The 27,651-nt window shown below is 44.2% G+C and overlaps 1 protein-coding gene across 1 annotated transcript; it reads right to left on the bottom strand.

The window, feature by feature from the left end:
- Window positions 1-124: 124 nt before the first annotated feature.
- Window positions 125-27,651, bottom strand: GARIN1B (golgi associated RAB2 interactor 1B). The gene is made up of 7 exons (XM_060196532.1): window positions 27,112-27,651; window positions 24,580-24,764; window positions 20,767-21,019; window positions 14,399-14,520; window positions 9,332-9,369; window positions 3,949-4,121; window positions 125-1,212 (listed from the first exon to the last, which is right to left on the bottom strand). Exons 1-6 carry the CDS (start codon window positions 27,355-27,357, stop codon window positions 3,949-3,951), a joined length of 1,017 nt encoding a protein of 338 aa, XP_060052515.1. The 5' UTR covers window positions 27,358-27,651; the 3' UTR covers window positions 125-1,212.

The raw sequence follows: 27,651 nt of genomic DNA, 5'->3' as shown, positions 1-27,651 counted from the left end.
GTGTGCCACCACCTAGCCCTTGAGAAATGACTTCTGAAGATATCTTAAATCAGAACAAGCTATCTCCCCACCACATACCCCTAGCACCACCACTCCCAAATAGAAACCTGGGTCACTTCTGAAATACTCATAGTCTGGTTTTTATTGAATGCAAAATATTGTGTATTTTGAACAATGCAGCCTATCCGTGGACCATCTGACAGATGCTCCCTTGTTGACTCTGTTGCTCTGTAATTTATGAACCTCAGTTATTTGTACCAGCACTTGGAATCTAGAAGCTCAATTTACCTACACTCTATGTCTCTAGCTCTTCTCTCTGGAATTGCTCATTACATAAGCACTGACGAGGTGTGTCAACATTTCAGGCAGAAATGTTATTGGGCTGGTGTTGGTAGGGCTAAGACGTTAGCAAGCTGAGAAATTCTCTTTCCTCACACATCTGGTTTTACTAATTCCTGCGGGAACCTTTCAGCTCTAGGTGGAATGCTGGGATGGGGCTAGTTAGTCTAAGTTAGGGAATGGACTGAGGAAGATGGTTCAAGTTTGAATCAAAGAAAGGGGCTAACAAGAAAAACTGGAAAAGGAGAAAGTTTTAAGGAGAGACTCTTGATTGTAACTCATCTCTGTTCCATCATACCTGTCCAGAGTTGTCTGAACAAAGAAGACAACACATTTTTTTTTTCTTTCTGGTATGTGGCCTCATTTTCAAGCATTCAGTAGGATAAATAGGTATTTGATATGGCATCTTGTGGTAGTGGATTTCTTCTCTTGTCTTCTTCAGTTTCTCCCCCCAGATCTTTTCTATTACGTCCTGTGATCACTTCTCTTTATTAGTCTTCCTCTCAGCCTCCTTCATCCCTCTTCTCCCTCCATTTTGCTCTCTCCCACCTCTACTCTGCTTCCTTCCTTTTCTTTGTTTCTTGGTCCTGGCATCTTGTGTCTGTGGTGGGCTGAGGTGAGGTCTGAGGTGTGGCGATGTGCGGTGGAGAGGACCCAAGGTAGTGGGCTGGAATAGTGCTGGACTGAGCCTTCTCATCCAGCCACCATGCTCCCTAATGGTTCTTGTGTTAATTCTCCAGTTTTCTTGGTTGCAGCTTTGTCCACCCCTCTCATCCAGATAGAAGCCTCTGGGAAGCTGAACACTGCGGCATGGCGCTGGCGAGGGCGGTGCAGATTCTTCCCAGTGGGCAAGGGTGGCTCGGATAGAATTTCCTGTTAGTGTAGGAGAAATATATTCAATAGTATGTATATTGTTTAAAAAGCTCTTTGGGGGGGGGGGTCGGGCAGTAGCGCAGCGGGGTTAAGCGCACGTGGCCCAAAGAGCAAGGACCTGTGTAAGGATCCCGATTCGAGCCCCCGGCTCCCCACCTGCAGGGGAGTCGCTTCACAGGCTGTGAAGCAGGTCTGCAGGTGTCTATCTTTTTCTCCCCCTCTCTGTCTTCCCTTCCTCTCTCCATTTCTCTCTGTCCTATCTAACAACTACGACATCAATAACAACAATAACTACAACAACAATAAAAAAAAATAGTAAGGGCAACAAAAAAAGGGAAAATAAAAAAAAAACCAAACAATTTAAATAAAACAAAAAAGGGAAAATAAATAATTTTTTAAAAAAGCTATGGGGACACACAGATATGCTTTTTAAAAATGGTAAGTAAATTAGGGGAACCGGGTGGTAGCGCTTTGGGTTAAGCACAGATGGTGTCAAGTGCAAAGACCAGCTTAAAGATCCCGGTTTAGCCCCACCCTACCCCCCACTTGAAAGGGGTTGCTTCACAAGCAGTGAAGCAGGTCTGCAGGTGTCTATCTTTTTCTGTCCCTCTCTGTCTCCCCCTCCTTTCTCTATTTCTCTCTGTCCTATCCAAAAACAGCAATATGGAAAAAATGGCCTTCAGGAGCCGTGGATTTGTAGTACAGGCACTGAGCCCTACTGATAACCCTGGAGGCCAAAAAAAAAAAAAAAAAGGTAAATTAGGGGACTGATTGGTGGTGCACCTGATTGAATGCACATGTTATAATGCTCAAGACCTGGGTTCAAGCCTCCAGTTCCCACCTGCAGGGGGAAAGCTTTATGAGTGATAAAGCAGTGCTGCAGGTTGATATATCTCTCTCTCTCACTCTCTCACTCTCTCACTCTCTCACTCTCACACTCTCACACTCTCTCACTCTCACTTCCTCTCTCTCTCCCTCTCTTTCTCAGTTTTTCTCCATCTATATCCAATAACTGAATAAATATATAAAGAAATTTAAAAAACATAAACATTTTTTTGCAGTCCAGTAGGTGGTGTAGTGGATAAAGTTTAGGAATTGAAAGCATGAGGTCCTGAGTTCAATCCCTGGTAAAGTTTCTACAGTTTAGGGGATAATAAACTGGGGAAATTGCATGTGCCAGAGTGATGCCCTGCCTAGTCCTCTCTCACTTTCACACCCTCTTGTTAATAAACGAAATGTCCCAGGGGGTGGTGCAGTGAGTAAAGCACTGGACTTTCCAGCATGAGACCCTGAATTCAGTTCCCAGCATGGCATGTGCCAGCATGATTCTCTGCTCTTGTTCTCTTCCTCTCCCTTGTTACCAAATAAAAAATATATATACTTTATTTATTTATTTTATTTAAGAAATGATTAATTAACAAAACCATAGGGTAGGAGGGGTACATAAAAAATATATATACTTTAATCTAAACAATTGACCTTAGAAAACATACATTCTTTCTTTCCTTCCTTCCTTCCTTCCTCCCTCCCTTCCTCCTTTCTTTCTCTCTTTCTCTTTCTTTCTTCCTGTCTTTTTTCCCAAAGCACTGTAGAGGTGTGAGGGATTGAATTGTGGAACCTCAGAGCCTCAGACATGAGAGTCCTTTTGCATACCCATATGTTATCTACCTCACCCCCTAATTATTTCTTTCCCTTCCTTTTCTCCTTCCTTCTCTTTTTTTTTTTCTTCTACCAGGGTTATTTGCTGGGGCTCAGTGCTTGCATGCAAACCAACTGCTTCTAATGGTCATTTGTTTCTTTTAATTTTATAGGACAAAGAGAAACTGAGAGGGGAGGTGGAGATAGTGGAAAAGAGATGGGGTGCTGGATGATGTGTGTTGCATCTGGTTAAGCACACATATCACCATGTATCAGGACCAGGGTTTGAGCCCCCCCCCCCCCATGCAGGGAGGATGCTTCATGAGCAGTGAAGCAGGTCTGCAGGTGTTTATCTTTCTCTCTGCCTTCCTATCTCTCCCTCCCCTCTCAAGTTCTCTCTTTCCTGTCAAATTAAAATAGAAAAAAATGGGGGGGGGAATTGTTGCTAGGAGCGATAGATTCACAGTGCAGGCTCTGAGCCCCAGCAATAGCACTGGTGGCAAATAATAATAGTAGTAGTAATAATAGTAATTATTATAATAAAAAAGAGAGAGAGAGAGACATCTACACCATTTGCTTCCTCCCCTCACTGCAGATGGGGACTATGGGTTCAAACCTAGTCCTTGTCTATGGTAATGTGTGTATAATGTGTGTGCTAGGTCTAGTGAAATGCCACCTGGTCCCCTACTAATCTATTTAGGAATCAGTCTCCAGTCAAACAGATGTACATCAAATATACTAGAAATATTAAAAATTGTTGGATAAGTGGATGGATGGATGGGCCTTGGAGCAGGGAGAGATAGAGTTTTGGTCCCCAGGAAAGTCTGACCCCTAGCCTATCCCTCAGAGCGAGAACTCTGGAAAGCAAAGGAGAGAGTTAGTATCCCACCTCTTCAAAAGAAGAGCTCAAGGGGGCTCTGTAGAGGCAGCCCGTGTGCCTCCCACATAGCCTAGCTGAGAGGAAGGGTAACTCTCACTCCTGCAATGTCGTTCTAGAGCCAGTCTCTTTGGGGCTATTCTCAGAAGTCCCTGTGTGTTGCGGGGGTGGGGGAGCGGAGGTCAACTCCAAGGCCTGTCAGGTGAATCCCATTCTCTTACCTATAGGTGGGGCCCCAGGGGCCCCATGGAGGCTGCCAGTGTGCTGAGGAGTGAGAGGGGCTGTGGCCCAGAGGGGTTCTCTCTTTCCCACTCTCCATAGGTGAACGATTCCCTCCAGCTGAGGTCTCGGGTACAAGGGATGTGGTCTTCAAAGGGAGTGTCTTCCTCTGGGTCTATAAGAGAACACATTTGTTTGCACTTTAATTAATTAGTTAATTAATTGATGTATTGCCAGAGCTACTCAGATATGGCTTATGGTGGTGCTGGAGACTTGAACCTGGGGCCGTTGTTGCCTCAGGTATCAAAGTCCTTTTGCTTTTTTTTTTTTCAAGTCCTTTTTCATCACCATGATGCTATCTTCCCAGTCCCATTTGTTTGCACTTGAACATACAGAATATGAGCCACAGATGATGGCTGACATTTGTGGGATGCTTAAAATGTGCTAGGCACTGTTCCAAACCATTACATGCAGTAATGTCCTTTAAATTTTAAAAAATATTTATTTATTTATTTATTCCCTTTTGTTGCCCTTGTTGTATTATTGTTGTAGTTATTATTGTTGTTGATGTCATCGTTGGATAGGACAGAGAGAAATGGAGAGAGGAGGGGAAGATGGGGGGGGGGAGAAAGCTAGACACCTGCAGACCTGCATCATCATCTGTGAAGCAACTCCCCTGGAGGTGGGGAGCCAGGGGCTCAAACTGAGATCCTTAAGCCGGGCCCTTGCACTTTGCACCATCTGCACTTAACCCACTACACTACCGCCTAACTCCCAGTACTGTCCTTTTAATCATCACCACAACCCTGAGATGCCAGTGCTGTCATACTCTCTGTTTTCCAGATGATAAATCAGAGGCCCAGGGAGGTAACAAATTTGTCCTGGTCACTCACTGAGGAAGTAGGGTCAGAACTCTAATCCAGAATCCACTTTTTAAAAATTTAACAATTTTTCATTTTTTAAAAATATTTTTATTTATAGGATAGAGACAGCCAGAAATCAAGAGGGAAGGGGGTGATAGAGAGGGAGACAGAGAGACACCTGTAGCACTGCTTCACCACTTGCAAAGCTTTCCCCCTGCAGGTGGGGACGGGGGGCTCAAACCTGGGTCCTTGCGCATTGTAACACATACACTCAACCAGGTGCGCCACCACCTGGTCCCACCCGCCTTTTTCTTTTTAAATGAATTTTTTTTTTTTTTGCCTCCAGGGGTACTGCTGGGGCTTGGTGCCTGCACTATGAATCCACTGCTCCTAGAGACCATTTTCCCCCCATTTTGTTGCCCCTTTGCTCTTATTGTTATTTTTGCTGTTGTTGGATAAGACAGAGAGAAATCAAGAGTGGAGGGGACGACTGAGAGGGAGAGAGAATAGACACCTGCAGACCTGTGTTACTGCTTGTGAACAGACCCCCTCTCTGCAGGTGGGGAGAGCCAGGGGCTGGAACCCGGAGTGAGTCCTTGCACTTTGCGTCATGTGCACTACTGCCTGACCACCAAATGAAATATATTTTTTAAGTATTTTATTATTTATTGGCTAGAGTCAGAGAAATCAAGAGGGAAGGTGGGGGGGGGGTACAAGAGAGAGAGGGAGGGCAACTGTACTTGCCCATGAGAAAAAATAGAAACCTGCAGCACTGACTGCTTCACCGACCAGAGGTTTGACCTGGGTCTTTGCATATTGTAATATGTGTGCTCAACCAGGTGTGCCACCGCCTGGGCCTACACCCACATTCTTTTATTTATTTATTTATTTATTTATTTATTTTTAACCATGACATCTTATGAACCAGGCAAGACCTATGAAAGGAAGGATTTAACACGGCTTGGGAAGGTCAACTGAGTGAATTTACCTAAGAGGTTCAGTTAGTTATACTGAACTGGCAATGCCCTCGAGCCCAGATGGCCGTAAACCAGTGCCAACTCTTGGTGTACTTTACTTGTGCCACTGAAAGTCTGACTCATAAGCCAGCGGCTCTGGCACCACCCAGGAGTATGTCAGAAAGATAGTTTTTTTTTTTTTTCCAAACCCATTCAATCCCCAGGGGACCACACACTTGAGTTCAGGAAGCTCTGCCATGGGTCACACCACCCACTGCGGGGAGGTGAGAAGCCTGGTTCCACAGGTATCCTTTGGGATGCAGCTTCTCTCTAAACAGAGAAACATCTGGAATATATTTCCATTAGAAAGTTCCAAGAGTCTGGGATGTGACTATCCTTCCAAACCGGACAGGCATACTTCCTGCCTCAAAGAGAAAGCTAAGGTGGAGGTGGAGGGCTCTCCACCCTAGGATTATTGATTGAAATCAGCCCAGAGACATTTTGAGGGTGGTACTTCCTGGGGCTCCAGATGTTCCGTGACTCTTCAGGAATTCTGTTTTCTCAAGAGCCCCTGAGTAAGTCTAAATTGGTCCTTCTTTCTGTTTTCTTCAAGCCTATGCTCTTGGATATGTTGTGTGTGCATGTGCGTGTGCGTGTGCGTGTGTGTGTGTGTGAATGTTTGTGTGCCTATGTTTGAACATTTGTGTAAGAACAGAAGTGAATCGTTATTACCAGTCACACAATTCGAGAAAGCATTTATAGACTTGGAATAAGCAAGGTGCAATGTCAAATCTATTCATCATTTAGAACCAGGGTTCCAAACTGGCAACCTCCCAGGCTGATGTTGATCTGCAAAGAGGTTTCATTTGCCCATTAAATGTTAGCTTATACTGTGCTTTCATTTTTTAAAATTGTATTTAATGTTTATCTTCTCATGTATTTTTTTATTTTTAAACAATATTTATTCCCTTTTATTGCCCTTGTTGTTTTATTGTTGTAGTTATTGATGTCATTGTTGTTGGATAGGACAGGGAGAAATGAAGAGAGGAAGGGAAGACAGAGAGAGGGAGAAAAATATAGACACCTGCAGACCTACTTCACCGCCTGTGAACTGACCACACACACACACACACCCCCGCAGGTGGGGAGCCAGGGGCTCCAAGTGGGATCCTTAAGCTGGTCCTTACACTTATGCCACCTGCGTTTAACCCGCTGCGCTACTGCCCAACTCCCTTCATTTTTTTTTTAATGGAGCATGGTGTATGTCACATGAAAATTCAGATTTTGATAGAGAAAGAGAGACCGAGACCACACACTGAAGCCTCTTCCAGTGCAGTGGAACCAGGCTTGAGCACATGGCAAAGCCACACACTAGCCAAGTGAGCTATCTCCCTGGCCTTGAGTTTCCTTTGAGAAATCAGGATACCTGGGGGGCCGGGTGGTGATGCACCTGGTTAAGTGCATATGTTATAATGCACAAGAACCCAGGTTTGAGCCCCTGATCCCCACCTGCAGGGGAGAAGCTTTGTAAGTGGTGAAGCAGTGCTGCATCTCTCTCTCTCTTGCTTTTTATCTCCCTTTCCTCTCTCAATTTCTGGCTGTCTCTACCCAATAAATAAAGATAGTAAAAAAAAAAAAAAGACAAATCTGGCAGGGTAACAACTGAAGTTTTAACTGAAATCTTCACTTTCTTGTTGCAACTGGCCCCTTCACTCCCTATGACTTTCTTAGGGCCCAAAACAAGTGTCAGTGCAGCTGCTATTTTATTTACAGCAGTTGAGGGAGAAGCCCAGGAGGTAGTGCAGTGGGTAAGGCGTTAGACACTCAAGCATGACATCCTGAGTTCCATCCCTGGCATCTCGCATGTGCCAGAGTAATGCTCTGATTCTCTCTCTCTCCCTCTTCTTCTCTCTGTCTTCTCTCTCTCTCTCTCTCTCTTCTCTGCCATTAATGAATAAATCTTTTTAAAAAAGACAGTTGACAGAAGGTTAACCATTTCTTCCCTACTTGTTACTAGACCCTTTAGTTATACAACCTGCAGCTATTTGGGCTTATAATTCTTGGTTTGGGTGGAAAAGGGCTGGGCTTCTCTGGGACCTGTTATAAAAGTTTACTCTAACTCAATATTATAGATGCCTTCTGGACCCATTTTGAGGACTCATTCACTAGGATGCATAGATACTTGTTGAAAAAAAAAATGGTGTTGGTTGAAGAAAGAAGATTACTATCTATAGGACAGGAAATAATATGAGATTGTGGCAAAGGAAAGATTCCTTGGCGGTGCTGGAGATTGAATTTGGAACCTCTGTGCCTAAGACATGAAGGTCTATTTGCACAAACATTACCCAGCCCAAATATTCCCCCTTTTCTCAGGTGTGACTACAACAGAAGGGTTGTGCTGGAGAAGATGAGGCAGAGGGTTTCTATCTGAGGAGTGAGTGAGTGAGTGAGCAGAAAAGATAAAGTGGGGGTACTAGTCATACAGAATTGCAGGCATGCCAAACTGGGTAAATGTGGGGGTACTTCCGAACCAGGAAACAGAAAGTGGCTGTTGCTTCCCCAGAGACCCACCCTACTAGGGAAAGAGAGAGGCAGACTGGGAGTATGGACCGACCAGTCAACGCCCATGTTCAGCGGGGAAGCAATTACAGAAGCCAGACCTTCTACCTTCTGCAACCCACAATAACCCTGGGTCCATGCTCCCAGAGGGATAGAGAATGGGAAAGCTATCGGGGGAGGGGGTGGGATATGGAGATTAGGTGGTGGGAATTGTGTGGAGTTGTACCCCTCCTACCCTATGGTTTTGTTAATTAATCCTTTCTTAAATAAAAAAAAAATAATAATAATAACTACAACAATAAAAACAACAAGGGCAACAAAAGGGAATAAATAAATAAAATAAATACTAAAAAAAAAAAAAAAAAAGAAAGTGGCTGTTGCTTCCAGAATGTGCCATGCTTTCTCATACAGACTCTATTTCTACAATAGGATGGCCTGTTTCATCTGTTTTGACCAGCCTACTTGTATTCAGCCTCCATGATTCAGCTCAGGCTAACCCAGGGTGTCAAACAGTGGCAAGGAAATGAAGCTAAGTTTGGGAAGGGTAGCTGTGCTACCTGTCAGCCCTAGGGAAGTCACCTCAAGAGCTGGAGGGGACCTCTCTTTTCTCTCTCTCTCTCTCTCTCTCTCTCTCTCTCTCCCTCCCTCCCTCCCTCCCTCCCTCCCTCCTTCCAGGGTTATTTCTGGGATGCAGGGCTTACACTGAGAATCCAATGCTCCCAGTGACCATTTCACTCCTCCCTTTTTATTTCCTTCATTTTATTCAACATAACAGAGAGAAATTGAGAGAGGACAGGGAGATAGAGAGAGGGAAAGACCCGCTTCACGGCTTGTGAAGCAGACCCCTTACAAATAGGGAGTGGAGGCTTGAACCTTGGTCCTTGAGCATATTACTATGTGCATTTAACCCGGTAGCTTAACTCAGTGGAAACCACCCTTCCTCATCCTCATGACCCCCTTTGTCAGTAGAGAGAAAGTCCACCTTTATTTGGGGCACCCTCCCTTACCTAAGAGGTCCTTTATGGTCTTGGCCTTCTTGCTGCTCCTGGAACTCCAGCCATTTTAGGATCAAGGCAGGGCAAGTGGGAAGGAAAGAGAACAGAGTATGAAGCTTTCATCCAAACTGAGTTCTGACTCCAGATATAAATATGAAAAGGCCAGCTGGGGGTAGATAGCATAATGGTTATGCAAAAACACCCTCATGCCTGAGGCTCCAAAGTCCCAGGTTCAATCCCTTGTACCACCATAAGCTAGAGCTGAGCAGTGCTCTGGTAATAAATAAATAAATATATGAAAAGGCCCAGCTGTAGTTCTGTGGGGTGGACGGGATGCATATTAAAGAAACAGAAAAAAAAATGGAGGGCTGCAGGAGGTGGGATAGGATGCAGATTCCAGACTGCTGACTTTGCTGGGGGAGGAGTGGGTATGACTCCGTCTGCCTCTCCTGTGCCCCAGTCATTTCTCTTTGATTTGGTACAAGTTGCATATTGTCACCAAATGTGCAAAGATCTGACATAATTGTAACCAGAGCTAGAACCTGCCTGAATGAGGAGGAAAAGCCTGATCTCAAAGCTGCACTCTGGGGAATTCAAAGGGAGAGATTAAATGTGGGTACCCAGGAGTTACTGAGAGGCCAGTGAAGTGAGCTTGAATTCCCACCCCCACATGGTCTTCCTTGCAACCCTTTGATCTGCTTCGAACTTGACAGCCCAGGCTAGGTGGCCATAGCTGCCTGCCTGCTCTTTCCATGCCACTCCCCCACCTCCTGCCCCCTTCTCACGGAATCAGCTGTCAGTGCCAGCATGACCTTTTCAAAATGGTAACTGGATCACGTCACTTCCCCATTGAAAATGCTACTGAGGCTGCCATTAGACCTAAAGTCTAAATTCATTTGCCTCACTTCCCAGATCTGTCCTGGCCTGAACTCTGCCTACTTCTGCTTATGTCTTTTCTTTTCTAAAAAAAAGAACTAAAAAAACTAATTCTGGGGAGCCGGGTGGTGACACACAGTAAGTGCACATAGCACAAAGCACAGGGACCCACACAAGGATGCTGGCTCAAGCTCCTGGCTCCCCACCTGCAGTGTGTGTGAGTTGCTTCACAAGTAGTGAAGCAGGTCTGCAGATGTCTCTCTTTCCTTCTCTACCTCCTTTCCTCTCTCAATTTCTCTCTGTCCTACCCAAATAAAAAAAAAAATGACTGCCAGGAGCACCTGAATCACAGTGCCAGCACTGTGCCCCAGTGATAATCCTGTTGGCAATAAATATTATTTTTAAGGGGGCCAAGCAGTGGTGCACCTGGTTAAGCACACATATCACCAAGCACAAGAACCTGGGTTCGAGCCTCACCCCCACCTGGAGGTGGTTTGCTTCACAAGTGGTAAAGCACTTGTGCCCGTCTTTCTCCTTCTATTTCCCTTCCCTTTTCAATTTCTGTCTGTCTTATCAGATAAAATAGTAAGAAAAAAAAAAAGGAAAAAGAAATGATCATCAGGAGCAGTGGATTCATAGTGCTGGCACTGAGCCCCAGTGATAACCCTGCAGCACATACAGAAAAACAAAAACAAAAATACATATTTTTTAGATATACACTGAGAAATATCAGAGCAGTGCTCAGCTCTAGTTTATGGTGGTGCTGGGGATTGAATCTGGGACTTTAGAACATCAGGCATGAAAATTTTTTGCAGAACCATCATGCTATCTCCTCACTATGGTAAATTCTTTCCAACAGGCAGTTAGCAAGTCTCTTGTGTTAAAACTTTCTAGCTCCAATCCAGGTTTAAGTTAGTAATACAAGCTAGTATTTATTGCATGCTTATTTTTTTATTTAAACTTTCTAAGAGGCTTTTAAAATTATTTATTTATTTTTCCTTTTGTTGCCCTTGTTGTTTTTTATTGTTGTAGTTATTATTGTTGTTGTTGATGTCATCGTTGTTAGACAGGACAGAGAGAAATGGAGAGAGGAAGGGAAGACAGAAATGGGGAGAGAAAGACACCTGCAGACCTGCTTCACCACTTGTGAAGCGACTCCTCTGCAGGTGGGGAGATGGGGGCTTGAACCAGGATCCTTACACTGGTCCTTGTGCTTTGCACCACCTGCACTTAACCCACTGCACTACCACCCGACTCCCAATTTAAACTTTTTTTAAATAAATGCACTGCTCAGCTCTGGCTTATGGTGGTACAGGGTTGGGGGGGGATTAAATCTGAGACCTGGGAGGCTCTGGCATGAGAGTCTATTTGCATAACCACTATGCTATCTCCTCCGCCCCTTACAATTATTATTTTGTTAGGCACAACAGACTTGCATGCTTGAGTTCCCAGGGCCACTCCTCAGCACCACCAAAAGCTAGAGCTTTGGTCTCTATCTCTGTCTCTCACTCATCAAAATATATTTTATTTTAATGTCTGAATATTTACTTATGTATTAGGTAGTGACAGACACTGAGAGGGAAAGGGACATAGATAGGGAGAGAGAAAAAGAGACACAGCAGTGCTTCACCATTTGTGAAACTTCCCCACTGAAGGTTGGGACTGGGGGGCTTGAATCTAGGTCTTTGCACATGGTAATGTGTGTGCTCAACTGTGGGTGCAACCACCAGCCTAAATATAAATATATATATTTATTTGATAGAGAGTCAAATAATCACCAGGTCCTGAATTGGTACCTTGATGCCTGAATTTCCTTTTCCTTTTTTAAAAAAAATATTTATTTATTTTCCTTTTGTTGCCCTTGTTGTCTTTTTATTATTGCTGTTGTTGTTATTGATGTTGTCATTGTTGTATAGGACATAGAGAAATGGAGAGAGGAGGGGAAGACAGAGAGGGGGAGAGAAAGATAAGACACCTGCAGACCTGTTTCACTGCCTATGAAGCGACTCCCCTGCAGGTGGAGAGCTGGGAGCTTGAACCAGAATCCTTATGCTGGTCCTTGTGCTTCCTTTCTTTTTGATAGAGGGTGAGAGACACAGAGATGGAGCAGAAGGGGGAGAAAGATAGACAGAGTAAAGTAGAGATGTGTGCAGCATTGCAGGTAGGAACCGTAAACTTTTACCTGAGTTCTCAAGCATGGTAACATTTGTGTTCTACTAGAAAAAACCACTACCCAGTTCCTAATTTTTTTTTAATGAAAGATTCAGCCCTGAGTTATCTATCCATACAGGGACATTTCCCCCATGGGAAGTTAGATCTGTACAGTGGAGCTTTCCAGAGCCAAATCTATATCTGGATATCAACCAGAAAAGCTTCATGAAGTCCAGATAGAGGTTTGGCGAGCTGGTGAGTTAAGCCAATGGAAAGAACACCCCTTAAGCAATGATTTAGTTATTTCTCTGCCAGATTAGGATCTCAGTCAGAAGGTAGGTTTCAACATGCAGGTAGGTCAAGGGAGATGGTATCAGAGGTGGAAAAAGGACTTAGAAAGCTGCATCAGGGAAAAGAGTAGCTCCCAAATATGGGAAAAGTGTATAAATATTGTTAACTGTAAACCCCAATGATTTGATCTGGGACCCATATTCACTGCAGGAGCCTGTGTAACCTCTGCATCTCTGTAGGTCTGAGCTCACATTCTTTAGTCATAGCTAGGAACATTCTAGGCTGTACTAATCTCCAGGAATCATCTTCCTGTAGTGGTACAGTATATCGCCTACCCTCTCTTCAGAGAATGGAGCAGTCTCTACCATTGTTGATCCACATTGAAGACAAGGTCCTATAGGGTCCCACAGAGGGGTCCATTATGTTGTTCCTGATGGAGATGACCAGTGACCGTGGTGAGAGGGATCTGCTAGAGGTCTAGGCCCATCATGTCTTTGTGGGAATCCCAGGACTCCCTGACTAGGGCCCCAGCTGATGGGGTGGCCTGGCAGTGACCAAAGAGCCATATTTAAAGTATGGTGGTCTCTTGCCCTTATTCAGCTTTTGTAGTCCTTACTTTGTCTGACAAGATTAGCCTTGGAGTTGAGAGAAGTGAAATAGGTAGTAGGTGAGGAGGGTCTCTAGGTCTAAGTAGAAACTAATTAGGTACCTTCATGATAGCTGTCAGGCGCAGGCAAAAACTAGTCAAGTCATGTGCCCCTTGGAATATACCTAAAATAGACCTACTAGCTTTCTCCAAAACAGAGACCCCAAATCTCATCTGCTGTAATCTTAACTTTAGGTTCCTGACTATTCAACAATTTGTTCTGCCTTACATCTTAATGCTTCTTTAGCCACCAAGTTCCAGATGACACCATGATGCCAACCTGACTTCCCTGGACAGACAACCCCACCATCGTGTTCTGGAGCCTCACATCCCCAGAGCCCCGCCTCACTGGGGAAAGAGAGAGACAAGCTGGGAGTATGGATCGACCTGCCAACGCCCATTTTCCCATTTTGGAGAAGCAATTAAAGATGCCAGACCTCCCACCCTCTACACCTCATAATGATCTGGGGCCATGCTCCCAGAGGGATAAAGAATAGGAAAGCTTTCAAAGGAGGGGAGGGGATATGGAACTCTGGAGGTGGGAATTTTGGGGAATTGTACTCCTCTTATCATATGCTCTTGTCAATATTTCCATTTTATAAATAAATTTTTTTTAAAAAAAAAGAAGGGAAGTTTTACTTCCCCGCCTGTATTAGTTCTCTCTCGCACTCATCAAACCCCTTTCTGGAGGCAAGCTTATTCTGCATGCTGTGTGGCAGAGCAAAGAGAACCAGAAGGAGCTGTGCTGGGTGAAGGGTAAAAGACCCAGAGACACCTAGTGGCATGGATGGCATTATCTGGGCGACAGAAGCGAATGCCAGGCTGGCCAGATTAAAACCATGTACCTGATCTGAGGCCCCATGTTCAATTCCAATAAGCCAGAGTTGAGCAGTGCTTTGGTCTTTCTTTCTCTCTCTAAGTTTTTCTCTCTTAAAAGTTGTGGTCTGGGAGGGGGCGCAGTGGATAAAGCATCAGACTCTCAAGCATGAGGTCCTGAGTTCAATCCCTGGCAGCACATGTACCAGGATGATGCCTTGGTTCTTTCTCTCTCCTCCTATGTTTCTCATTAATAAATAAATAAAATCTTTTTAAAAAGTTATATATATATTTAGTACCTGAACTGGTTCTGCTGGTGCAAGTCGGCGAAAATCTGAGAGATGGCCTCGCTCTCCCCTTTGGCCATCAGCTGCATGAGGCTCTCACTTGGTTGGGAGGATTGAAGTGTCTTTTTTACTAACTAGATACAGAAAAAAGAAAAAAAAACATTGGATGCTTAAAGCTGTAGGGTTTCTGCATTTCCCTAGTATCAGGTAGCAACATTCACTCAAACTGTTCCATTGGGTTTCTGTGGCAGCTCCTCAGAGAGGCACTTCTGAGACCCTGGCTGTTTATTTACTGTCATAAATGTCCTTTGGAGTCCTAAGAATAAAATCGTCTTTATTATAGACAACATTTAAATTTTTTACTTTTCTTTATTTATTTGTTGGATAGAAACAGCCAGAAATTGAGAAGGGGTGATAAAAGGGAGAGAGACAGAGAGACACCTGCAGCCCTGCTTCACCACTCGCAAAGCTTTCCTCCCGCAGGTGGGGGCTGGGGGCTTGAACCTGGGTCCTTGTGAATTGTAATATGTGCACTCAAGCAGGTGTGCTACCACCTGCCCCAGATAGACATCATTTTGTAGATAACCTATTTTTATTACTATACCATGATATGTTATTAAATTGTTGGGGATAAGATATTCACCATAGGAATGTAATGAATGCTTAGGGAGATAGCATAATGGTTATGCAAAAAGACTTATATGCCTGAGTCTCTAAAGTCCCAGGTTCCCTGGTTAAATCCCCACCACCACCATAAACCAGAGCTGCAGTGCTCTGGATAATGTGTGTGTGTGTGTGTGTGTGTGTGTGTGTGTGTGTGTGCGTGTGCGTGTGCGTGTGCGTGTGCGTGGAGAGAGAGAGAGAGAAAAAAATTCTTTAAGAAAATATTGGAGGCCTACTCAATGGCAAAAAACTGGAAGCATTTCCCATATCAGGTACTAGACAGGGCTGCCCACTATCACCATTATTATTCAACACAGTGTTAGAAGTTCTTGCCATAGCAATCAGGCAGGAGCAAGGAATTAAAGGCATACAGACTGGAAGAGAAGAAGTCAAATTCTCCCTATTTGCAGATGACATGATAGTATACATAGAAAAACCCAAGGAATCCAGCAAGAAACTTTTGGAAATCATCAGGCAATACAGCAAGGTGTCAGGCTACAAAATTAACATTCAAAAGTCAGTGGCATTCCTCTATCCAAATATTAAGGTCGAAGAAGTTGAAATCCAGAAATCAATTCCTTTTACTATAGCAACAAAAAACAATAAAATATCTAGGAACTATACCTAACCAAAGAAGTGAAAGACTTCTATACTGAAAATTATGAGTCATTACTCAAGGAACTTGAAAAAGACACAAAGAAGTAGAAAGATATTCCATGTTCATGGGTTAGAAGAATTAACATCATCAAAATGAATATACTACCCAGAGACATCTACAAATTTAATGCTATCCTCATCAAGATCCCAACCACATTTTTAAGGAGAATAGAACAAATGTTACAAATGTTTATCTGGAACCAGAAAAGACCTAGAATTGCCAAAACAATCTTGAGAAGAAAGAACAGAACTGGAGGCAACACACTCCCAGATCTCAAATTGTATTATAGGGCCATTGTCATCAAAACTGCTTGGTACTGGAACATGAATAGACACACTGACCAGTGGAATAGAATTGAGAGCCCAGAAATAAGCCCCCATACCTATGGACATCTGATCTTTGACAAAGGTGCCCAGACTATTAAATGGGGAAAGCAGAGTCTCTTCAACAAATGGTGTTGGAAACAATGGGTTGAAACATGCAGAAGAATGAAACTGAACCACTATATTTCACCAAATACAAAAGTAAATTCCAAGTGGATCAAGGACTTGGATGTTAGACCACAAACTATCAGATACTTAGAGGAAAATATTAGCAAAACTCTTTTCTGCTTAAATTTTAAAGATATCTTCAATGAAACAAATCCAATTACAAAGAAGACTAAGGCAAGCATAAACCTATGGGACTACATCAAACTAAAAAGTTTCTGCACAGCTAAAGAAACTACTACCCAAATCAAGAGACCCCTCACAGAGTGGGAGAAGATCTTCACATGCCATGCATCAGACAAGAGGCTAATACCAGGATATATAAAGAGCTTGCCAAACTCAACAACAAGAAAACAAATAACACCACCCAAAAATGAGGGGAAGACATGGACAGAATATCCACCACAGACGAGATCCAAAAGACCGAGAAATACATGAAAAAATGCTCCAAGTCTTTGATTATCAGAGAAATGCAAATAAAGACAACAATGAGATACCACTTCACTCCTGTGAGAATGTCATACATCAGAAAAGGTAACAGCAGCAAATGCTGGAGAGGTTGTGGGAGCAAAGGAACCCTCCTGCAGTGCTGATGGGAATATAAATTAGGCCAATCTCTATGGAGAACAGTCTGGAGAACTCTCAGAAGGCTAGAAATGGACCTACCCTGTGATCCTGCAATTCCTCTCCTGGGGATAGATACTAAGGAACCCATCACACCCATCCAGAAAGACCTGTGTACACATATGTTCTTGGCAGCACAATTTGTAATAGCCAAAACCTGGAAGCAACCCAGGTGTCTAACAACAGATGAGTGGCTGAGCAAGTTGTGGTATATATACACAATGGAATACTACTCAGCTATAAAAAATGGTGACTTCACTGTTTTCAGCCGATCTTGGATGGAGCTTGAAAAAAATCATGTTAAGTGAAATAAGTCAGAAACAGAAGGATGAATATGGGATGATCTCAGTCTCAGGAAGAAGTTGAAAAACAAGATCAGAAGAGAAAAGTAGAACCTGAACTGGAATTGGCATATCGCACCAAAGTGAAAGACTCTGGGGTTGGGGGCGGGAGGAGAAAAGACTCTGGGGTTGGGGGGGGAGATGATAGTGGGGGTTGTATTGTTATATGGGAAACTGAGAAATGTTATGCATGTACAAACTACTGTATTTACTGTCAAATGTAAAACATTAATTCCCGAATAAAGAAATAAAAAACAAGGACAACAACAGGGAAAAAAATAAATATTTAAAAAATCAAAAATAAAATCTTAGAGGCAGAGCGATAGTATAATGGTTCTGAAAAAGATTCATTTCTGAGTCTCTGAGGTCCCAGGTTTAATCCCTGGCACCATAAGCTATAACTGAGCAGTGCTCTCGTCTCTCTCTCTCTCTTATAAAGATAAATAAAATACATATATATTTTTTTAAAGTCTTAGGTTTGCCAGAGGCTAAGCCTGAAGTAAAAAGTCTAAGTGGCTTCACTATCAGATTTTATCTAGTATCTAAAGAATGATATAGCTGTTTCATAAACTGAGAAAAGAAAGGAAGGAGTTACTTCCCAAGTCATAAAATGAAGCTAACATTATTCTGATTCCAAAGCCAGTGCATCATAAGAAAACTAACAATCAATTTCTCTAAGGCATATAGATATAAAATCATTAACAAAATGCTTAAAAGCCAAATGTAGAAATATGATCACACAAACCGTGGAGATATATGACTTCTTTAACCTCTAAATCAATTAATACACAATCTTAGTAGAATAGAGGACAAAGTACATTGTCATCTCAAAAGATACAAAATAAAAGCATTCAACAAAGTCCAATACCTGTGCATGATTAAAAAATAAAACAAATCTTTAGTAAACTAGTAATAGAAAGGAACTTCTCCAATTTGATAAAGGGTATGTACACAGAACAAACACACACACACACACACACACACACACACACACACACACACACACACACGATCCCATACTTAGCAACATCCTTAATGAAAGATAATGCTCAGAAGTAAAGACTGGAAGTAAAGCAAGAATGTCTGATTTTTCCAGTTCTATTAAACACTAGATTAGCAGTTTTAGAAAAATTATTTATTTTCCCTTTTGTTGCCCTTGTTTTTTTTTACTGTTGTTGTAGTTATTGTTGTTGTTGTTATTGATGTTGTCATTGTTGGATAGGACAGAGAGAAATGGAGAGAGATGGGGAAGACAGAGAGGGGGAGAGAAAGATAGACACCTGCAGACCTGATTCACTGCCTGTGAAGCGACTCCCTTGCAGGTGGAGAGCCGGGGGCTCGAACTGGGATCCTTATGCTGGTCCTTGCGCTTCATGCCACATGCGCAAGTTTAGCAGTTTTAACTAATCTAATAGGAAATAAACAAATCAATCCAAATTGGAAATGAAATGAAATGAAACTGTGTTTGTTTGCAGGTGACATGAATATACATACATATATACATATATATATTTCTAAGGAAGACACAAAAACTACAAATCTAATTAACAAATTTAATATGCAAAAATTATAGTGTGCTTATGTACCAGCAATGAATACTATAATCATGAAATAAAGAAAACACAATTTCAGGGACTGAGGAGACAGTATAAGGGTTATGCAAGTGATTTCATGCTTGAAGTTCTGAAGTCCCAGATTCAACCTTCAGCACAACCATAAGCCAGAGCTGAGCAGTGCTCTGGTAAAAATAAAATAAATAAATTCCGCGGGAGTCGGGCAGTAGTGCAGTGGGTTAAGTGCACGTGACCCAAAGTGCAAGGACCAGCTCAAAGATCCCTGTTCAAGCACCTGGCTCCCCACCTGCAGGGGAGTGGATTCACAGGCGGTGAAGCAGGTCTGCAGGTGTCTTTCTCTCCCCCTTCTCTGTCTTCCCCTCCTCTCTCCATTTCTCTCTGTCCTATCCAACAACAACGGTATCAATAATAACTACTACAATAAAACAAAAAAGGCAACAAAAGGGAATGAATAAATATTTTTTAAAGAAAGTCTTTAAAAAATAAATATATTTCTCATACATTAACTCAAAGGGGAAAAAAAATTAAAAAAAATAAATATATTCCATCCACAATAATATCAACGACAACACTTGAAAATAAATTTAACAGAACAGAGTAAGTGCAGAATTAGTATATCAAAAACTTCACAGATGATGAAGTAACACTGCAGGTGTTTCTTTTTCTCTCCCTCTCTAACTCTTCCTTCCCTCTCAATTTCTCTCTGTCCTATCAAATAAAATACTACTAAAAAATCAGGGCATTTGCTCAGTGACAAAATGCAGGACTTGTGTGCTGGAGGTCCTTGGCTTATACTATACTGCATATGTCGAAATGGCATGCTCTTTCAGTCTCTCTCTCAATCTCTCTCTCTCTCCCTCCTTTCTCCCCTCCCTCCCTCCCTCCCTCCCTCTAATAAAATAAATCTTGGAAAAAATGTGTAGGGGCTGGGCTATGGCAAACTCAATAGAATGCTCATGTTACAGCGCTCAAAGACCCAGGTTCCAGCCCCAGGCCTCTACCTTCAGGGAGGAAGTTTCATGAGCATTGAAAAGCAGTGCTGTAGGCATCTCTCCAGGTGCAACACTGCTTGGCCTCCCAGGTCTCTCTCTTTCTTCCTGCTTATCTCCTCCTCCTCTCTCATGTTTTTTCTCTGTCCTACCAATTTAGAGTAAATAATTAAAGGAATAAATGGTAACCAGGAACAGTGGACCCCTTGTTCAGGCACCAAGCCCCAGCAATAACCCTGTTAGGTTTAACCAAAACAGTAGAAAATAGTCATGTTGGAAAAGAGGGGGAGATTAGATTATTGCATAGACTGTATATTTGCTGAAAGTGCTGAACTACAATGTTCACAACAGGTGACTAGGAATTAGTAAAGGTGACGTAGGAAGTGACACTGGATAAAACATTGGACCCACAAACATGAGGTCCTGAGTTTGATCTCTGGTACTACATGTACCAGAATGACTCTCTGGTTCCCTTTCTCTCTGTGTTTCTAATAAATAAATAAATACTGAAAAGAAATCTGTGAGGGGGAAGGGGCATTGACACACCAGGTAGAGCACATGAGAGAGGATCCAGGTTCAGGCCCCTGCTCCCTACTCCCCACCTATGAGGTGGGGTGAAGTAGTTCTGCAGGTGTTTCTCCCCCCCCCCCCCACCATTTCACTCTGTATCTCTATGAAAAAGGAAAAAAAGAAAAAAAAAATGGCTACCAGTAGTGGTGGAGTTGGAAGTTGTGTGTGCACTTAGCTCAAGGCATTACCAGGTAGCAAGAAGGGGGAAAAAAAGGAGGAAAGAGAGGAAGGAAGGAAAGAAGGAATGGAAAGAGAGAGAGAGAGGGAGAGGAGGAGGGAGAGAGAGAGAGAGAAGTAATGAAGGAAGGAAAGAAAAAGAAAGGGAATCAGTGAAGGTGGTTAGAAAGGCCCAAGGCAGGGGTCATCTCCCCAGGTGCACATAAACTGACTCACTTAAGCTCTGCACCTGAGTCCTGACCTTGACCGGAGTGCCTCCCCATGCCCCACCCCTACCCTCAACGCTGCCCACTTACCTGAGAGTCTCCGGAGGGGCTGCAACAGCTCTTGGGGACCAGACAGTGAGTGACGGGAATCCTAGGGTCTTTGGTGGTGATGGACAGGCCCTGCTGCAGAATCTGAACCAGTCGGATCCAGAAGTAGAAGACAGCCTCGGGATGGTCCTGGTGGAGCCGCAGGTAGTAGATCTTTTCTGTGACCGTCCGCAGCCGTAGGACGCGCTGGGGGCGGTCACACACCTGCAGCTCCACGAACTTCAGTGGGAGAATCCTGAAGGCATCGGGGAGGCTCATTCTCACCACCCACTCCCCTCGCTTCTCAGCAGCCCCCTGTCTTCATGCAAATGGCGAGTGTCTCCAGTCTCAGAGCAGGAGTGTTTCGAGATGGAGTGGGGGTGGGGTCGGGGAGACGGTGCCGGGTATAGGGCTGTGCAGACTGGGAGTCTGTTGAAAATGCTGACACCGAGGGAAGGCGGTGGTGGCCCACTTGGTTTAGTTACATGTTACCATACACAAGGTCCTAGGTTCAAGACCTCTGGTCCCCACCTGCAGGGGGGAAGCTTCATGAGTAGTGAAGCAATGCTGCAGGTTTCTCTCCCTCTCTCTCCCTCTTCCCTCTGAATCTCTCTCTGTCCTGTCAAAAAAAGAAGAAAGAAAATACACCTGAAGACACCTACCACCACCACCTGGAACTCTGCAGTCTAACCTCCACTTTCCCTGCCTTGCTTCTCATGCAAGGTTTTTGTAATTTCCACCTCCCCCCTCCACTACCAAGGTTATTGCTGGGGCTCAGTACCTGCAAGCCTTCACTACTCTCTCTCCTTTCTTTCTTTCTTCCTTTCTTTCTTTTTTCCTCTCTTTCTTTTTTTGGTGGAGGGTGAGAGACAAGAGAGAGGAGAGCTACCTGCAGCATTGCTTCACTGCTTGTGAAGCTTCTCTGCTGCAGGTGCAGACCAGGGGCATGAGCCCTGGTCCTTGCACGCAGTGATGTGTGTACTCTACCAGATACAGCACTCTACCCATCCCCTGCAATCTCCTTCTTCTCCTTCCCCTTTTCCTTCCTCTTCCTGTTCTTCCACTTTTATCTAGAGAGGGATAGAGAGGCAGAGAAGGAGAGAGAGAAAGAGAGAAGAGACCACAGCACTGAGACTTCCTCCATTGTGATGGGGGCAGGGCTTGAACCGAGGTCCTACACATGACAAAGGAGCACACTACCCAAAAGAGTTATTTTCTTCTTGACAGCAAAAGGTAAGCTGCCGTTCTTGGCCACAGAAGTGGCCCCTTTGTCTGGTCTGCCCCTTCACTAACCTTAGTACCTCACCTCCTCTTTTCCATGAAATCTAGCTTCAAAGCTAGAGCTTTGGATGCAACATCCATCAACTGAAGCTGTGTTACACTTGCTATCAGGGAACACACTGGACAGGTTTGTCAATGAGCCAACATGGGGAAACAGGGGTTTCTCTGGATTTTCAGAAAGATCCTTTGGAGAGACTCAAACATCAAAAAAGACCACTTAATCCCAGGCCAAGTTTGATGTTCTTACACAGTACTAAGACTTAGGCCCACTCATTTTATTAGTAGAAAAATTGAGACAGTTGAGTAACTTGAGTTTCAAAGATTGACTCTGTTGCATACCAAGGACTGGAGAGAGTCACAGCTCACACCCAGTGCTCCCACTGCCAGACCCACTGCTTTCCTGCTCCAAGCCAAGGGTGAGAGAGTTCCCGAGAATTTGCTGAGGTAGGCTGGCAAAATAGCTCACTTGGACAGTGCACTGCTTCACCATATATGTGACCTAGGGGTGAGCCCAGCCCCCACCGTATTGAAGGAAGCTTTGGTGCTATGGGCTCTTTCACTCTCTTCCTCTGCCTTCTCTGTCTCTAAAAACAAACCAGCAAGCAAACAAACGAACAAAGAAGAACAAAGAAAAACAGAATTCATCAAGGTAAATAGAGTGAGAAGGCAAGTGGACAAACCCCATCAGCAGCCCAGACTGGACAAAGCACTGGCTCCAACCTCCTTCCTACACTCTAACTGGATGGAGCTCTCATTAGGGCTCAGATTGTAAAATGGCTTTAGTGTCTCAATCCAGGAAATTTGAGTCCAATTACTAGAAAAAATATCCAATCAACTATTTGATTCAGCTATGTGGCAGGAGTGTTATACAATCAGCTTCAAAGAAGGGTGTGCCAGGAGACCAGTACTAGCAGAGAAGGTCATGACCTTGCCTACTTGACCTTTGCCCCTCCATTTGCACTTGATGTTTCCAGTGTGAGGGCCGCTGTTACTCCATATTGTCTAAGGCAGCCAAGAAAAACCTCATAGTCCAACTGCTGCAGTACAATTGCACTTTACCCTTGAAAAACGTTTCTACCTATCTACCTAGTCTCAACGTTTCTACCTATCAGCAGTTGTTCTGTAAACAGAAGTCATGATAGCCCCGAAACCCAAAATTTGCTTAACTGACAAAAACTGCCAGGGACTGTGGTCAAAAATTCCCTGACAAACAGGTCTGAACTTTAAGTGACCCCTTAAGTCCCCCCACCCCAAGACCCCCCTCCTGATGTGGATAAAAGGAATCTCTCTGCATCTCTTCAGAGCTCACATGCTACTATTGGGAAGTGCATGGAGCCCAGGCTTAAGTTTCCTTCAATAAATGTTCTTTGCTTTTACATGTGATTCTGGCCTCCTCTCTGCGGGAGCGGGACCTGAAAACTTCGGGCATAACATCCAGTGCACCTCTTGTTTTGAATTACCAGTGCTTGGAAAAAATTGATGTAAGCAGTCCTGGAAGTAGCGATGTGGGTTAAGTGTTGGACTTGCAAACATGAGGTCCTGAGTTTAATCCCCAACAATGCCAGAGTGATTCCCTGGTTCTCACTCACTATTTCTCATTAATGAATAAACCTCTGGGGGTGGGGTGGGGAGAGAACAAATGATTCTGCAAAAGTCTTCCATGCGTGAGACTCTGAGGTCCCAGGTTTAATCCCTGGCACCACCATAAGCCAGAGTTGAGCAGTGCTCTGATTAAAAATATTAGGTGGGCTAGGCCTGGTTAAGTGTAAATGTTATAATGTGCAAGGACTTGGGTTCAAGCCTCTAGTCTCCACCTGCAGGGTGGAAGCTTCATGAGTGGTGACACAGTGTTGCAGGTGTTTCTCTTTCTCTCCCTTCCTGTCTATCTCCCTCTTGATTTCTCTGTCTCTACCCAATAAAAATAAACAAAAATAATAAATCATTTTTTAAACATTTAATGAGAGAAATACAGAGGGAAAGAGAGACCAGAGCACTATTCAGCTCTAATGGTGGTTCAGGGGTTGAATCTGAGACCTCAGAGCCTCAGGCATGAGAGTAACCATTATGCTGTCTCTCCAACCCAAATAATAAACTTTTTAAAATAAATTCTTTTTTATTTTTTAATTAATGTTTTTCTTATTTATTCCCTTTTGTTGCCCTTGTTGTTTTATTGTTGTAGTTATTGATGCCATTGTTATTGGATAGGACAGAGAGAAATGGAGAGGGGAAGACAGAGAGGAGGAGAGAAAGATAAGACACCTGCAGACCTGCTTTACCACCTGTGAAGCGGCTCCCCTGCAGGTGGGGAGCCTGGGGCTCGAACTGGGATCCTTATGTTGGTCCTTGCACTTTGCGCTATGTGCACTTAACCCGCTGTGCTACAGCCCAGCTCCCAGTAAACTTTTTTTTTGTCAATGTCACTGCTCTCGACTGCCCTGTTTTCTCCCTCACTTTGAGTTGAGTCTCAAGGTCACCATGACTTTGTGTGGAACCAGTACCCCATCCACCAACCTGCTCCCACCTGGCTGGTTTTACCTCTTCAAGATGATGTTTGGGACTGTGGATGGTCTGTTCCATGTCTGGCTCTGGCCCTGGTGCCACTTGACGCTGGCCATAAGGAGGATGTTGGGGAGGGGCAGGCAGGGCACGGAGGAGGTGACACCGAGGGCCATGGTGTTGGAGGCTTTGCAGATGTCAATCCAGTCCCTGCTCTTTTTAACCTGCAATGCAGCCCCAAGGGCAGTCTCAGCAGCTGGTAGATACATGGTGTGTGTGTGTGTGTGTGTGTGTGTGTGTGTGTGTGTGTGTATGTGTGTGTTTATTCAACAGAACAGAGAGACACTGAGAGGAGGAGTTAGGGAGAGAGACAGAGAGACACCTGAAGCATTGCTTTTACTGCTTGTAAAGCTCCCCTCTGCAGATAGGAAGCGGGGACTTGAACCCAGGTCTCTATTAATGGTAATGTATGCTTAACTGGGTGTGCCACCACCTGGCCTCTGTGCTGTGTTTTTTTACTCAGAACTTGAGCATTATCCAAGAGCTAGAATGGGTTTTTTTTTTTTTTTGTAATTTCTTTATTGGGGAATTAATGTTTTACATTCAAAAGTAAATACAATAGTTTGTACATGCATAACATTTCCCAGTTTTCCATATAACAATACAACCCCCACCAGGTCCTCTGTCATCCTTCTTGGATCTGTATTCTCCCCCCTACCCACCCCAGAGTCTTTTACTTTGGTGCAATACTCCAATTCCAGTTCAGGTTCTACTTGTGTTTTCTTTTCTGATCTTGTTTTTCACCTTCTGCCTGAGAGTGAGATCATCCCATATTCATCCTTCTGTTTCTGACTTATTTCATGTAACATGACTTTTTCATGGTTAGAATGGGGTATTTTTATTTTGGGGGTGGGGTGAGGGATGTCCTCTGTATTGTAGACTATCTAGCAGAGTCCCTGGTCTCTACCCATCAGATGACAATAGCAACCCTCCCCCCAAGTTATGACAACCTTCTATGTCTCTAGACATTGCCACATATCCCCTAGTTTGGGGAGGGAAGCAAAATGTCATCACTTTAGTGACCAGGCAAGGACACAACCAGTTAAGCACACAAGTTACCATGCACAGGGACCTGTGTTCAAGCCAAAGTCTCCACCTGCAAGGGGAAACATCATGAATCATGGGGCAAGCAGCAGGTGTCTCTCTTTCTCTCCCCCTCTTATTTTTAAATATATATATTATTTGTTGGATAGAGACAGAATGAAATTGAGGACAGAGGAGATGGGGAGAGAGAGACACCTGAAACACTGCTTCACCACTCATGAAGCCTCCCACCTGCAGCAGGTGGGGGCGAGGGGCTTGAACTTAGGACCTTGCACATAGTAATATGTGTGCTCCGGTGTGCCACTGCCTGGCCCCTTGAGTTCCATTGATTTAGCCTATAGGGATTAGACAACTGAAAAGCACTCATACTGCTTAGTGTTAACAGTTGTTCACAGAAACTACAACCAAATAATTCTCTGATGGGTATCACACTCTGGGGAGTCCTCCCAGACTACTCCTAGTTTTTGTTTGTTTGTTTTTGTTTTGTGTTTTAAACTTGTCCTGTGAACTTGTGCTCCTTTCTTGAACCATAAGGCTCATTTCAACTCCTAGTGTTGCCTATTCCAGCTTCCTTCTAGCCTGAGGCAAGTTCAGGCAGGGATACAGAAGTTCACTGAGGGGTCTGCAAATAGCTTGTCTGAAAGGCACACATGACCCAGGTTCCAAGCACGGCCCAGGTTTGAGTCCTGATATACCACTTGAGAGTACTATGGAATTGGGAGAAGCTTCAGCACTGTGGTAGGCCTGTCTGTCTGTCTATCGGTCAGTCTGTCTGAAAATGTTATCCTGGAACAGGGACCCCCATCAAGCCAAAAAAACATCCCAAAGAGCATTCTGGGAAGTAGCACCATGAATAAAACATTGGACTCTCAAGCATGAGGTCTTGAGTTCAATTCCCAGCATTCCACGTGCCAGAGTTCAATTCTTAGCATTCCACGTGCCAGAGTGGTGATTCTCTCTCTCTCTCTCTCTCCCTTGCCTTATTAGTAAATAAGTCACAACTAAAGATGTATCAAGTGTTTGTTGCAGGAAGGTCTTAACATCCTGTATGTGTGGGATCCTCAGGTCAATTCCACTCCCTTCACAGCTAAGAAACTCGGGTTCAGAGTGCTTTGGTTTTGCCCTCAGGAGAAAGCAAAGAATTGCATATACTCTGAGCCCTAGTTTCTCTGGCTCCCAGTCTACTATTCTCTCACAAAGCAGCATTTTTCTTCTTACCCCCCTCCAAAAAAAGGATTCTTCTTATCATTGCCCCTCAGTCACCTGCTTTGTGTGGGGGGGATAGCCCCAACTATAGGAGAAGCCCTGCTCAGTGCCCTGCAAGGTCAGGGTCAGGTGGGGATGAGTTTTCCTTGCCCCCTGAAACACTGCAGTCCCAGGGATAGAACTCCCTCCCCCTGCCTATGTCACTTCTTGGAAGGAGGTTAAAGGAACTGAGGATGGCTGGTCTGAGCAACCCACAAGTACCTGGACAAAGTTGCTCTCAAACACCGCGGAGTCTGGGAAGAGGTTGAACTCTGGAGAATGCAGTGTCTGGCTGAGCAGCCCCTCCTCTACCCCCAGGCCCACTCCAGGGTTAGGCTCCCTATCCACAGGCAAGAGGCCCTGGAATTCTTCCCAGGCATTCAGGGCAGGCAAGATGGGATAGGATCGTGTGACTTTGGCTGCCTTCTTCAGTCTCCAAGTCTTGCTAGGTGGAGCTGGTGATAACATTTCCACACATGCTCAGGGCCTGTTTCTTTTGTCTGTCCTGGGATCTCTCTCCTCCCTCCGGCCTGGGGCAGCTGGCCAAGCCCTGGACTGCTCAGCAGCTCACAATGATGAATGGATGACATCATGAGAAACCAGGGCCAGCTTGCAGGAAGGGAATGTGCAGGGAGGGGGGATGCCTTTCTTCTCTAGATGTTTCAGATGGCTGGCTTTTGCCCTGACATTCCCCAGCCCTGTTCAGGACCCAAGGATACAGCTTCCTTACCCTCAACCCCTCAACTTGAAGAAAACACCCTC

The sequence above is a fragment of the Erinaceus europaeus genome, chromosome 8 (assembly GCF_950295315.1).
Source record: "Erinaceus europaeus chromosome 8, mEriEur2.1, whole genome shotgun sequence".
NCBI classification, from domain to species: Eukaryota; Metazoa; Chordata; class Mammalia; order Eulipotyphla; family Erinaceidae; genus Erinaceus; species Erinaceus europaeus.
The sequence above is the reverse complement of the archived record's forward strand: the minus strand, read 5'-3'. Positions and strand labels throughout refer to the sequence as shown.